This window comes from Lissotriton vulgaris, chromosome 3_1 (assembly GCF_964263255.1).
Source record: "Lissotriton vulgaris chromosome 3_1, aLisVul1.2, whole genome shotgun sequence".
In the NCBI taxonomy this organism is placed as follows: Eukaryota; Metazoa; Chordata; class Amphibia; order Caudata; family Salamandridae; genus Lissotriton; species Lissotriton vulgaris.
Window position 1 is genome coordinate 1,394,236,742 of NC_141689.1, and position 14,773 is coordinate 1,394,251,514.

The 14,773-nt window shown below is 44.8% G+C and overlaps 1 protein-coding gene across 2 annotated transcripts in view; it reads right to left on the reverse strand.

Moving 5' to 3' along the window:
- Nucleotides 1–14,773, reverse strand: part of MRPS18C (mitochondrial ribosomal protein S18C) — a 181,148-nt gene that overhangs the window by 79,138 nt on the left and 87,237 nt on the right. For both annotated transcript variants that reach the window (XM_086961869.1, XM_086961868.1), the window contains exon 4: nucleotides 1,175–1,232. In XM_086961869.1, coding sequence (XP_086817995.1) covers nucleotides 1,175–1,232 — 58 coding nt within the window. The remainder of the gene's footprint in view (nucleotides 1–1,174; nucleotides 1,233–14,773) is intronic.

Genomic DNA, 14,773 nt, shown 5'->3' on the forward strand with positions numbered 1-14,773 from the left:
ATCCATACATAACACAAAGTTGTAAATGGAAAGCTGTCAGTGACCTGGAAGTTTCCACCTTGGGGCTCCAAGTGGCATCATAGACAACTCGAGCGTTGCTCTTTTTCTACTTAATGTCTCTCAGAACCCCTGGGGAGAAAACAACCCCATTGTTGATAGCTGGCCATCAACAATGTTATGTTATGTACAGCTCCCTCCAACATTCCCACAAGTCTAGGGGAAGTTATGCAGAATGCGAAAACTACCAATCCACAATTCTATATATTGTACATTTGTGGAATAAATGGAGGTTGGATCAACATGATTGTCTTGTTCTCAGAAAAATCTGTGAAACAATGTGGGTTCACAGAATTTGTGGAATGTGGATTTCAGTATTTGTCTATTTATGATTAAGTTAGGTATATTTCCTGGTAGCAAAGGCAGATCTATTTAAATGAATGCTAGCATCTATGGGAAAAAGGCAAAACATTATCAGAATGAGGCTCAAATAATCACAATGTATTATTCCAGTGTGAGAACCTCAGCCCCGGCATGAAGTGTGGCTTTGGGGTCGGGATGGAAGAATTTGGGAAGGTGGCAAAACTGGCACATCTTTCAGTCTGGTGAGGATTTTAATTTGTCATGCATTTCTGAAATCTGTTAGGGGCGAGATGCCTTGTGTTCTGCAGTACTAAGCTTTGTTGCTTAAATACTGATGTTGAAGGTTACTGACGGTCTGCCCACTCTTGCTCAGCATTTGCTCTATTAGAAGAACTGAGCTAAATGGCGTGCATGCACAAGTCTGCGGAGGTGCATTTCTGTATTCGTTCGGGACACATATACAAAAGCAGCCACACTGTGACAGAACTCAACAATCTATTTGGATTTGGTTAAAGGCCAACGTATTCAGGTAAAAGAGGTTACTCACTGGTGGAGCAGAAAACCACATACTTACCATACAACAATACTGAGTATTCTTGAATCTACTCCACAAGAACACTCAACACCAACTGAGAACTCTATGCAGCACATAACCCACAACTCACATTGAGTATTGTGGATGACCACCACATAATACTGCATTCCAGCATTATGTTGAAATCCCTAGTAAGGATGATTGTTGTCCATGGATTTTGAAAAACTACTTGCAACAAAGAAAATAAACAGTTTGGAGTGAATCAGGTTATATACATACCTGTTATATGCCTGCCATAAATGCGACCCGTGTATGGAGAAACAAACTGGGACAGCAGCTGTTGAAGATAAACAGGTGCAACATGTATTAGTTGTGAGTGACATCCAGGTTACCATTCTATTCTTTAGTTTACTGCTGCTAGCAGGATGTCTTTTCTTAAGTGAAGTACTGCCAACAATGTGGGAACATTTTGAAGGGTTCCAAGCCAGAGAGAGACGGTTACTGGGATCAAATTGTGACAATCTAAGCTTTTTACCACGGGTATCCTCAAACTGAACCTTACAACTGAGCCCAAATCTAAGCACCAAGTGCCCTCCTTAGGCTGTTGACCCTCAGGGAAGCAAAGTCAAGCAATCCAAGGCCTAATTATGGAGCTGATGTGAGGATGGAGATTCAGAACACAAAAAGACATCAGATATGTCAATAATCCAGTCTAAAGTCAATGTGTAGTGTTTTCAAAGAGAAAATGCTTTACTCATTCACACACAGCACAATACTCTATATCAGTGGGTTTAACAAATGACTGATTGATTGATTGAGAACCACGACCCACTTTTTAGAACAACAAACTTTCGCAACCCACCTACCTTTAATGGCCATGAGGTGTAGCATTTTATTTTTATGTAACTGAAGCATCATGTGGTGGTGCAGTCATTCACAGACGTGTAAGAACAACAGGAGAAGACCCATAAACCTCGTTGGGATGGGTGTGTCGTGTAAGCAGAAACAATTCCCAACAGGTATCATGTAAAGACAGTTTCAATAATGTATGTAATGTGCATTACAAAAAAGGAAGAAACAAGGAGTCACTTAAATTTTTTGAAAAAGGCAGTATTATTCACCAAGAAGCAAAAGGGAATGGTCTTTCACATGACAATACAGTTAAGACAGCACTGTACAGAGCAGATCATGTGACAACCCAGTGGCACTTGGTGCAAGGTGCTATATACAATTGGTGATAGTGAAGGTGAAAGTGCTAAAGTGAACAGCGTGAACAGAACGTGATATGAGTCATATGATTCAAGCTGTAAGGTCGACTTTACAGCTTGAATCATATGACGCATATCACGTTCTGTGCTCCTGTTCAAATAATCTTGTTTTAAGTGATTACAACTTGTTTCTGTGGAGCCATTATTTGATGTAAATACTTTAGTTCATGCGTCGATCACGCTGTTCACTTTAGCACTTGCACCTTCTCTATCACCAATTGTATATAGCACCTTGCACCAAGTGCCACTGGGTTGTCACATGATCTGCTCTGTACAGTGCTGTCTTAACTGTATTGTCATGTGAAAGACCATTCCCTTTTGCTTCTTGGTGAATAATACTGCCTTTTTCAAAAAATTTAAGTGACTCCTTGTTTCTTCCTTTTTTGTAATGCACATTGCATACATTATTGAAACTGTCTTTACATGATACCTGTTGGGAATTGTCATTCACAGACAGCACACTTTTCATCAAATTGGCTACTAAACTTGCACAGACATACAGTTTTACTAATAAAACTATTTATAACACAAAAATAAGTATACATTAGACGCACAATATTAAGGCTTTTTTTTCTTTAAGAAGCTATTTGCTTCAGTTTTAAGCAAACATCGAATGATTGGTGAACACTTTCCCTGAAACCCATGATGCACAGCATGTAGATATATCACACGAGCTGCAAGATTGTTACAGCAAAGTAAGGGGAGAGGAGTTGGCCTAACGGCTAGGGCGGTCGACCTCGAATCTGGGGAACTGGGTTCAAGTCTCGGGTATGACGCTGAATATCCTGTGATTCAAGGCAAATCACTTAATCTCCCAGTGCCTAACAAAAATGAATGTGTGTCCTTATTTAACGTAACTGGTGCTATGTAAAGCGCTCTGATACCCGATTTGGGTCAAGTTCGCGCTATATAAAACTGCAAAGAAAAATGATAATTGTGGAAATCTGGTTTCTGTGAATATTTATAAAGTGTGCAACACCAAGTAAGTGTTTTGATTGGACCCTATTAAAATCTCTCTTTCAAGCACACTTCAGAATTACAAGTGCGTCCTTTTGCCTTCCTAACTGCTGAATGCATAGGGTTCATTTACAGGTATTTACATTTTGTTGTTTATTGCCAAAAACGACATCCTACATTGTCACATAAATAGCTTTAAAAACGACTCCCACTTTGTAGTCCGAGAAAGAAAAGTAAACACCCATACCCATGTTAAAAGAATTAAGTAGCCTGACATTTGACCTCTGGCTTTGAATCACAGGCAAATGTGACAAGTTAAAAACAGAATTTAAAGGCATCTTTATTTATTGCTCCTACGTTCGAGACCCACCAAAAATGAGCTTGCGATCCTCCAGTGGGTCCTGACCCACAGTATGTAAATTGATACTTGTATAGCGCACTACTCACCCGCAAGGGTCTCAAGGCGCTTGTACGAATACCGCTGTGGAACCAATCCTGGCTTTCCTTGTGAGGCGTCCACTCCTGGACACCCCTAAGGTGGAGGCCAGGCATCCTTAGCGTTGTGGGGGCCGTTGTGGAGATTAAGCAAGCTATTGCCCAGAGTTGCAGAGTGGGACTCCATGATTGGAATAGGCACCGAGGCGAGAATTATCAGGTCCGTGGAATTTTGAGCCCAAGTCCTGCCGAGGCGGGGAATTGAACCCTGGTCCCGGGCTAGACCTCTGCATCAGGGTCTGCCGCTCTAATCATTGAGCCACACTTCTCCAGTATGAGACACTGCTCTATATAGCTTATCAGAAGGCAACAATTAATAGTCGATATTCTTGTATTTAAGGGGAATGCACCATAGGCTGATCCAGTGGACAACCTTCAGTGATACCCATAGTGAGAAAACTATCGAGCAGTCTACAGGGTCCTTCCTGGGGTATCCAGCTCATTGTGTGTCCATGGAAAGGCAGACTTGATCAGAACCAGCACTAGTGAACACACCTATCCTTTTGTATAGGCTTCTCCCCATCGTCATTCAGTACCTTCCCTGGTAATATAGTACCTTATTATTCATTTCAATTTTTCAGCATTTATATCACAAATTACAGGTTGTCTGAAAAATTTGATTGGAAATAAAAAAAATTGTTACGTATCTGTAGTTCTCCATTATTGGATTCTTTCATACATTCACATGCTTGAATCCTTCCCCAAGATATGAATCCCCGTGGTATACTTACAGAGCAATGTAGTGTAGTGATAGCTATGGACTAGAAAAGGCCTAGGCCTCTTTAGTTTATTAACCTATTATAGTCATTTTAAAGAAGAGAACAAACTTTAAGCTTTGGCCAGTTGGAATGAACCACCCTCTAGAACACTCCTGTAAGAAGCTCCAATCCCTCAGTTTTTTAAGCATGAGTGCCATATTTGATCACTGAAGAGAGACAGGTGAGCTTCCCAGGGGAGGCGGGTGGGTCGCATGTGAATCTATAAAATATTCCAATACTGGAGAACTACAGTTACAGGAAAGTAACTCATTTCTAAATCCGCGTTTGACCGCATGAATAAAACCAAGTTGTGGCAGAGTAGGTTGTCCATGGGGGTGGACGGTGATATTGTCTATTTTTTGGAGAACCTACATAGGGACACTAAGACTGAGATACGTTACTCGCAGGACCTTAAGGTCTCCCGTCAGTTCCCTATAAAAAGAGGAGTATGTTAAGGATGTATCCTGGCCCCTTTTTGGTTTAATTTGTACTTTAAGAACCTGGAGAAGGTTTTACTGGAGACCAGGGTAGATTACCCTCAGGTGGGTTGTGGCGGGCCTGCCAGTTTTATTATAAGCGGTTCATATGGCCTGGACCGCTAGAGGGTTGCAATCTTTGCTTAACTCCTTTTCATCATTCATGGAAGAATTGGATTTGACAATAAAGAATTTTAAATCCTATGTGATGCAGGTGGGACCACGCATAAAAAAGCGGTATCAGTTCAGGGTTGGTTCTGCCTTGGTTCCTCGCACAGATGTTTCTTCTTACCTTGGAGTCATGATAGACGACAAGATGAAATGGGGCCCTTTTAAACAGGAGTAAGAAGGGCGAATTAGTGCGCGCCAATACGTCCATCTTTAACTTTGCCTCAAGATTAGGCAGGAGACCGATCGCAGCAATGGGGGGGCGGGGAGGGGGGGGCATCCTGATCAAGAAGAGCATTCCCTTCCAAACCTCACACCTCTGGCAGGATCCCCTAGGTAGATACGTGGTAGTCACTGGGCTATGGGGTAGGACTGAGGTCACGTTAATTTGAGTTTATGCACCACCTAGACAACAAGTGCTCACCATGACTAAGATAATTTACATTTTGATAGAGACACCCTCTGCCTTATACATAGTGGGTGGCGACTTTAACAATGTTATGGACCCATCAATAGACCGTACACTGGCGGGAGATAGATCCATACCTCTGAAACGATTCTCCACAACCATGGGCCTGACAAATGCATTGAGATATGTACACTCCAGACCAGGCAGTTTTCTTTTCATTCCGGGGTCCACAACTCTCACTCCAGACTGGATTATATATTTATCCCTGAGGGGGAACTACAGGACGTAGGACGAGCAGAATACATAGCTAGAGGCCTTTCTGGCCACTCCACACTCTTGGTAGAGATGGGTCTGAGGGACCGGGACAGGGTCCATACCTGGAGGCTGAACCCATGGGACCTGCACAACACCAAAATAGCAAAGGGAATTCAAGCCGATTCTGATTTTTTTTTCCTGGAAAACATGGACTCTGTCCCTTCTGGGGTGACAGTTTGGGAAGCATAAGATAGAGCCCAAAACCGTATAGCCTGGTAGAAAAAAGAGAAATACAAACATTTGGTCGAGCTGGAACAGAAAATAAGCAAGCTTGATGCACAGGTCGCCCAGAAAAGGGACCCTGATGTGGCTCGCAGGTTGACCTCTTTGCGACTAAAGTACAAGGAACTGGCCACAGATAATGCTAAAAACCAGTACTTAGCAACACTTCACCGCATTTATGAGGTTGGGGACAAGGCTGGAAAGCTTATAGCCTGGATTAGCAGGCAGGAGATCCAAGACAGATGGGGAACGGAAGTGTTTGACCTCCAGGGCATCAATCAATCCACGGATGAGGGGGTGGCAGACACATTCTCAGAGTATTACAGGAATGTGTACCGGGCCAGAACACCTACATCGCAGGTTGAGATAAGAGTCTACTTGGGGGCAATCCCCACTCCAGTATTAGGGGATGGGGAAGCCCAGAACCTAGAGGCAGACCGGTCCTTGGCAGAAATCCAGCAGGCGGTGGCGAAACTCCGACCTGGGAAAACCCTCAGCACCAATGGGCTGCCGGCAGAATTCTATAGTCGCTTTAAAGCAATGACGTTGGCTTTCAAGGCATTGCACGGCCTGGGAGCCTTCTATCTTCGGAAACAGGTGAACTTTTACCTGCCTTCCAGGCCACTCAGATCGGCCTCCCTAGCCCTGGCCGTAGTCTCCACCATAAGACGGGCCAGGTGTGGCGGTCGCTCTTTCAAACTCCTCGCCCCTCAGATATGGAACACTCTTCCTGTGTCCTTAAGAACCACGGGCAGTCTGCTCCCTTTCAGGAAGTGTTTAAAGACCTGGTTGTTCACATAATAAAGCTATCCGGCCCTCCCACACCGCTGTCTAGTGTTGGATCCTAAGCGCCGGGACACTCTTCGGAGTAGCCGAGCGCTATAGAAAACCCCCCACATAACATAACATAACATAACATAACATAACATAACACGGAGATCCTGAGTCCCCACCTCCTTCGGTTTTTTATGGACTCCCACAAAGAGGGTGTACTGCCGCCATACCGGAGGATGGCCACTATCGTGGTCATACACAAAGAGGGCAAGCCCCGCAATCAGTGTGGCTCCTACAGACCTATTTCATTGCTTAATTCTGAAGTTAAAATTCTGGCTGCAATCCTGGCGACCCGTCTCCTAGGAGTGATCACGGCCCTGGTCCATGAAGACCAGGCAGGATTCATGCCAGGTAGGACTACCCATCTAAACATCAGACAAACTCACAACTGGCTCATGAAGGTGAGGAATCAGACAAGCCTGCAGGTGTTATTATCACTGGATGCCGAAAAGGCGTTTAACGCCGTAAACTGGGTGTTTCTCGATGTTTCTCCGACGAAATTTGGGTTATGGCCGAAATACCGCAGCTGGGTGGCACTCCTATATAACCAAACAATGGCCTCGGTACAGATCAACGGCAGGTGCTTGGTGCCCTTCCCCATCGAGAGGGGGACACGGCAAGGCTGTCCCCTTTCACCTCTCCTTTTTGCCCTAACCCTGGAGTCCCTGGCCTGTGCTATCAGGATACACCCCTATCTGAGGCTTTCGCAGCACTGCTGCAGACACTGAAGAGGAAAAAATGGCTCTATATGCCGACAGCATTTTGTTGTACATCACTAATCCTGCCACGACCATACTGGCCCTGTTTGACATGATTACCGAATACGGACACAACTCGGGCTACAAAACTAATTGGAATAAATCTACACTCTACTGTCCGACTACTGCCTAAACAGATTGGCCCATGCCCGTAGAATTGCGAGTAGAGCACGAGGGATTCAAATCCCGTGTAATTTTTGTGACTCCCCACCCGAGGGTATGTAGGACGGAGAACATAGAGTCTGTCGTGAGTAAGTTTAAGGCAGATGTGGAAAGATGGCGGGATCTCCCCCTCACCCCGCTCTGACGGGCGGCCATTTTTAAAATGATTACCCTGCCCCAGCTGCTCTACGTCCTCCAAAATTCATACCATCCACAAGACACCTTTACAGAAATAAATAGTACAATTCGAACACTGCTGTGGCAGGGGGGACACCCCAGAATTGCGCTCCAGACACTGCAATGTAATCCTTACAATGAGGGGGCTAGCGCTCCCCGATATAGAGGCTTCTTACTGGGGGTCCCACCTGGTACCTATAAATGAATGGATACATAAAAGCAGAGAACACCCCACATACTGCCACGAGAAATGCAACCACATACATACATACATTATCTGTACAGGGAGAAGGGTGCTGCTGCCCGCGACACAAGTGACTTTGACGGCATGGGGGAGGGTGACCAAGACCATGGGCTGGACGGGTCGGGTCACGAAGACGACTCTGCTCTGGGAAGGGGCTTAGTTCAAGGAGCTGCATAAGCTCACAGGGGTTGGGCCATGGGATCTCCTGGGGATTTCCACAATAGGGGACATCGTCGAAAAAGGGGAGCTTAAAACACGGGCGAAACTCAAACGAGAATGTGACATGAATGACTCCCAATTTCTCAAATACGTGGAACTTCGTCATACATGGCAGAACGAGAATATCCCCAGTGAGCAACTCCCGGAGTAAGCACCCTTAAAGGGGCGGCTTCTGCAAGAGGAAATGATTCACAAGGCGGTCTCCTTTACCTATAAAACTATCAATAACAACATTCCGGAAGGGCTGCTTGGGCTCTGGGCACGGTGGGAGAGGGAGGTGGGATCCATGGAGGTCATAAACTGGGAAGGCTTTGGCTCATTCAGTTCAAGATACTACACTATATATACTGACAGAGACAGGCTGCAAAAAATAAGAAGGGCAGAATCGTCACTCTGCCTGACTTGCATCATGGCGAACAGTGACTTCTTCCACATTGTTTGGGCGTGTCCTGAGCTTCAGACATACTAGGCGCAGGTGGTGGAGCTGCTACGCACGGTCCAGGGAGTGGCGTTGCTGATGGAACCAAGCTTTGTGACACTAGGGATACTGAGTGAGGTAGACGTCACCAGACCGCAACTAATTTCTGCCTCTCTGGCGCTGGTAGTCGCCAAGATGGATATTGCCAGGAGATGGGGGGTGGCTGAGAAACCCACTTTACAGGAGCGGACGAGAGGATTAAACCTATATATGAAAGCCAAGCAAACCACATACTGTAGCAGGAGGTGCCCAAAGAAATTTCACAAGATATGAGACCCATGGAGAAGACACTTTGGGCTGGACAAGGGAGGAGACACACAACAGTCCATAATATACGAGGGCCCGACAGAGTCACCCTAGACAACATCCATGGTGCCCACCTATTGTTGTTCCCTGATCCCAAACAAATCCATATAACCGTCAAGAGATGTCACGGGTGGCAAATACAAGTCTACACTAATCAAACGGGGGGAGGTGGCCTTGTTTATGACAACCATGTATTTTACCTATATGAGCTTGATTATGGGAGATGCTCAGTGTAAGAACTGTATTGTGCTAATTGTTTAATTGAAAATTAAAAAAAAAAAAAATATATATATATATATATATATATATATATCCTACTGGCGGTCGCCAGTAGGTAGTTATAGTTAGGATTTTTTTCAAAGCAAAATCACAAAATTCTATTTGGAATAACTTTGGCGCCGGTTGACGAATCTGCCTGAAAATGTCCTTAAATTTGCCTCACGGAGCTCCGGTCCTTCCTTGAAAGTTTGGGGGGGGATTCGTCAAGCGGGGGCCGAGATAAAAGGGGGGTCCCAAAACATGTTTTCTCCATGTTAATTTCCATAGGGCGGTCGAACTCACTTTTAGCCCGAACGGCTGAATGGATTTCCACCAAACTTGGCAAAATTGTAGGGACTGGTAGCCCGATGTGCCTTTGCTATGTCTCAAGATATGTGCTCCAGTGGATTTTGAGTAATTTAGGTTAAAAAAAATATATATATCTATGGCCGCGCCCCGGTACGCGCACCGGGGAGCGCAGCGGGCGCGACACGCGAGGTGCGCACGGAAAGCTGAATGGTTCTCGGGTGTCTGTAAACATTCGAAACAGTCCGGACCGGCCGCCATCTTGTGTCTCGGTAGGATCGAGACACAAGAGGTGGAAAAAAAAAAGGGGGAAATGACCATAAGGGGGCAGGGTAGACCTCCCCCTGACCCCTAGGTTTGATGTGGGGGCTATAAAAGGGCCCGCGGTGCAAAATCATTTTTTTTTTTTGATTTGCACGGGGGGAGCGCCCGGTACGCGCACCGGGGAGCGGCCCATGGGGAAAGAAGAATGACAGAGTTATTAAAAAATGTAGCCTTTTTTAAAAATTGGAGGTAGTTCTAAAAAGAACTGTTTTTTTTCTTCTTTTTGTTTTATATTTTTTTTGTGTTTTTGGAACATTTTGTACTTTTTTTGGTTTTTATGAACTATTTTATATTTTTTTGTTATTTTTATGGGGAGAAACGAAAAAACAGGTAATTGAAAATGGCTCAACTGGAGCAAAAAAAAAAAAAGAAAAAATTAGGGTTTTTTGGGGCATTTGTGGTTGTCCCCAGCAAGGACGATAAGCTTTATGCTCAGTTCACCATAGGAGATGGTCTTACCACAATGGATACATGTTATACGGAAATCCGCAAACCGTGGCTGAATGCAAGGCATCGTCTCCCTTGCCTCTGGTCCCGATGGAGTGGGTTGCTTTCTTTTGGAGGTGGTGCTTGAAGATTGGGGAGGGTTACTGGCCAGTTCCCTCATCTCAGCAGCAGAATAGTTAATCGGATGCCTGCGCTGCATGTGGCGAATCATTGTGTTGTTTCCAAAAGAGTATTTTTTATTAGGGTTCACCCTGGAAAGTTCCATGCCACAGATTAGGCAAGTCACCTTGGCCGCATTGACTTTTTTCTTGCCCTCAGGGATCGAAAAAAACTCCCATACAATGTGTGGTTTTGGCTGGTATGGGGTATTGTGTTCTTGCAGCCATCTTCTCCTCCCCTCCTCCTCCTCCTCTTGCTGACCACCAATGTAATCTTGTGGTGGTCCTCTTGGTGGTTGTGGTGGTGGTGGTGCAGATGCTCCAGCTGCTGCTGCTATTGAAGCCATTTCAAAGTACAAAATATACTTGAAAGATTGCAAAAGAGGTCTTCCTAAGTCAAAGGACAAAGTCAGAATAAGGACAAAAGGTGGGGTCTTTCATCATTTGGAAAAAAAAAAGGCCTGAACCAATGAGAAGTGTTATTTTCAGGTCACAAGACCAGGGATTTCATCATTATGAAACCAAAACTGTTCTGCACCAAAAAAAAGTGTCATTTTCAGGTCACATGACCGACACGCTTACGCGGCGCGCCGCGTAAGCGCGTCACATGTTTACGTTGCGCGATCGTATTTGCTCGAGTGCTTCCGGGTGCGCTTACGCTGTGCGTATCACGGGGACACGGCTACGCGATACGTCACGATGATGTTTTCGTTCGCGGCAATAGCGCTAACGGGACGCTCTCCGGAGCGCGCCCTGGGGCGCTTCTAAAGACTACGCTTTCCGGGGCGCTCACCGGAGCGCTCCAGGGTAAAAAAAAAAAAAAAAAAAAAGATATGATATTGTTTTTATAAAGCGCGACTTACACTCCACGGAGCATCTTGGCGCTAGTCATACGTGTTGCAGAGGAATAAAAGCAGGTGAGCCAAATGGGGACTCAGTAGGAAAGTGTCTGGTATGTCTGGAGATGGGGTTTTAAATTAAGGCTAAACAGGAAGTGTCAGTGATTTTGAAAATCCAAGTTTTAAGAGCCTTTCGAAAGAGGTTCTCTGACGGGATCTGACGCAGCTGGAGTGGGAGCTTGTTCCAGGCTCTGGCTCCTAATACTCCAAGGGATTTTCCTCCTTTTGTAGCGAGTCTGAATTTAGGGGTCACAAGTAGGTTTAGGTTGGAGGATCTAAGTGAGCGAGAAGGTGCGAATCTTCCGAACCTTTTGGACAGGTAGGTGGGGCCCAACTGGTGGTAGGCCCTGAAAGTGATTAATAGGATTTTAAATAGCACCCTCTTGTGGATCGGCAGCCAGTGCAAGATCTTAAGTGCTGCTGATGCAGACGACTTCCTGGGCCATCTCAGCACAAGACGGGCGGTGGCGTTCTGGACCATCTGCAATTTGTGCAATACAGCTTTGCTGGAGCCTGCATAAAGACTGTTGCAGTAATCCAGACGAGAAGTAATGAGGGCCACCGCTACCGTCTTTCTGGCTGTCAGGGGGAGGAGGTCAAAGAAGCTTCTGAGGCCCTTGATTATGTTGAAACAGGACCCCGCCACAGTGCCTGCTTGTTGTCTGAAAGATAGGGCTTCATCAAACCGTATCCCAGGGTTACGGGCCGTCGTGATGGTATTCGGGGGGAATTCGGCATCTCGAGACCACCAGGTTTTGGAGGAAAAAAGGTTTTGTTGGCCAAAAGGGAGGATTTCAGTCTTGCCTGAATTACATTTGAGATGGTGATTTCTCATCCATTCAAATGTTGCGGCAAGACAGTCTCTCAGATTTTCCTCTGCCTTTGTAGTGTTATTGTCCAGGACGAGGATGAGCTGAGTATCATCAGCATAAGATATCGTGCTGATGTGGAAGGATGTAATGAGCTCTATCAAAGGGGTCATGTAAAGGTTAAAAAGTATTGGACTCAAGCTGGAGCCCTGTGGTACCCCTGTTTTTAACGCTTTTTCGTCTGAGCAGTGGCTTCCTAGTATCGTAACTTGCTTCCTATGGCTGAGAAAGTTTTTCAGCCATTCAAGAGCAGTTCCTGCTATTCCTGATTCTGCTAGGCGGCCAATTAATACGGGGTGTGAGACCGTATCAAAGGCCGCCGATAGATCTAGCAGAACCAGGACGGCTTTTTTACCTTGATCCATTGCAATCTTGAGTGTCTCCACCGTATGTAGTAGTGCTGACTCCGTGGAGTGTTTAGCTCTAAAACCTGCTTGGTTGGGGTGTAGGATGTCATTGTCCTCCAGGTACCTGGTTAGTTGTTTGTTTACCGCTGCTTCCGTAAGTTTGAAAAGGAGTGGGAGCAGCGAAATAGGGCGGAGGTTAGAGAGCGTAGTGGGGTCAGCTAGGGGGTTTTTCTGCAAAGGTTTTACAGCGGCTAGTTTCCATTCAGATGGGATGGCGGCAGTGGCCAGGGAAGAGTTAATGATAGCATTAATGCTTGGATTTACGGTGTCCACTAGAGCATGAAGCAACAGAGGGAGGCAGGGATCAAAAGGGGAGCCTGACTTACTGGAGAGGATAGCCTGACGGGTTTCTTCAAGACTAACAGGGGAAAAATTGTTAAACTGAATTTTACTATTCATTGATTGTGTGTTTTCAGCAGAGAGGGACCCTAGAGGGTCTGGGAAGTCTTTGGTAAGGTTAAGTATTTTCTGTTCAAAATAATTTGCTATGGAGTTGCATAGTGAAAGCGAAGGCGGGATTTCTTGTCTAAGGAATCTGGGATTCATGAAATCATCAACTATTTTGAAGATTTCTTTCTGTTTGTTGTTAGAGGAGTTGATGGCTTCTAGAAAGTGATCTTTTTTGGCGTTTTTTATCATTGTGTGATATTGTCTCCTAGAGGTTTTATAGGCAATGAGTTCATCTGTTTCATAAGTACGGCGCCATTTCTTTTCCAGGGTTCTGACCTCTTTATGTTTTTCTTTTAGAGTGAGGGAGAACCAGGGGGCGGACTTATTGTTCTGCTTTTTTCTTACTTTTTCCGAGTTCGCTGGTCCACAGAAATCTGTGACCCATTTGCAGAAACTGTTGTAGTCTGTTTGTGTTTCCTGTCAGGGGTGGTTTAGTATCCTCAGCAATAAGATGCAGATTGGGAGAGTCTTTTAATTTTTTCCAGTCTCTCTTTATCTGAACATCGATTTTCATGTTGGCTGTTTTGACCCTTTTCTTATTTGTAGTCCGATTGAAAGGGAAAACCAATGGTCAGTCCAAGTTTGAATCAGGGGGGATTCAACTGTCAGGGTTTTGATGTTGGTACAGATACAGTCTAAGATATGGCCTGCTTTGTGTGTGGGTACTTTGGTCAGTATTGTGAGTCCCAGGACATTGGTTAGGTCTCTGAGCCATATTGCATTAGGGTCGTTAGTTTTATCGAGGTGGAAATTTAGGTCGCCTAGTACTGTAAAATTGGCAAATTTGAGAGTTAGATTGCTGAGTGCTTCCTCAAAGCTTTCTAGGAAATCATTCTGTGGTCCTGGTGGGCGATAAATTAGAGCACCAGCAAAGGTATTTTCCTCATTTATCTGGATGCAGAAACCCATGCTTTCTGCCCCCTTTATGTCCGAGAGTTCGAACGTGGTGCATTTAATAGAGTCCCGATAAATAATGGCCAAGCCACCCCCTCTCTGTTCCTGCCTATCGACCCTCTGAATAAGGTAGCCTTGGGGAACTGTTAGGGCTATTACCGGGTTGCACCAGGCTTTAAGCCAAGTATATACATTAAAAAAATTGTTTTAAATACAAATAAAATATAGGATTCATTCATTTTCAAAAATATTACATTTTATAGCTATAGACATTTGCTATTAACAAAATTTTGAAATTCAAAGAAAAAAAACATAGGTTTGGGGCCTTATATATAGTTCGGAATTAGCATTTAAAAAACCTATGAAATTCACTGAAAAAACCATAGGTTTCACACCAGTTATAGTTAGGAATTAGCATTTAAAAAACCTATTCAATTCACTGAAAAAACCATAGGTTTCACACCAGTTATAGTTACCTGGAAATTTTACTGACATAAAACCATTGAAATTTCCACGTTATAGTTAGTTGGACTCACTATAACTTGCGCGCCTGCAATGCACTGCTGATGATGTCACATATTACATCACTCATGACATTCCTGATGACATGTGAATGTGTG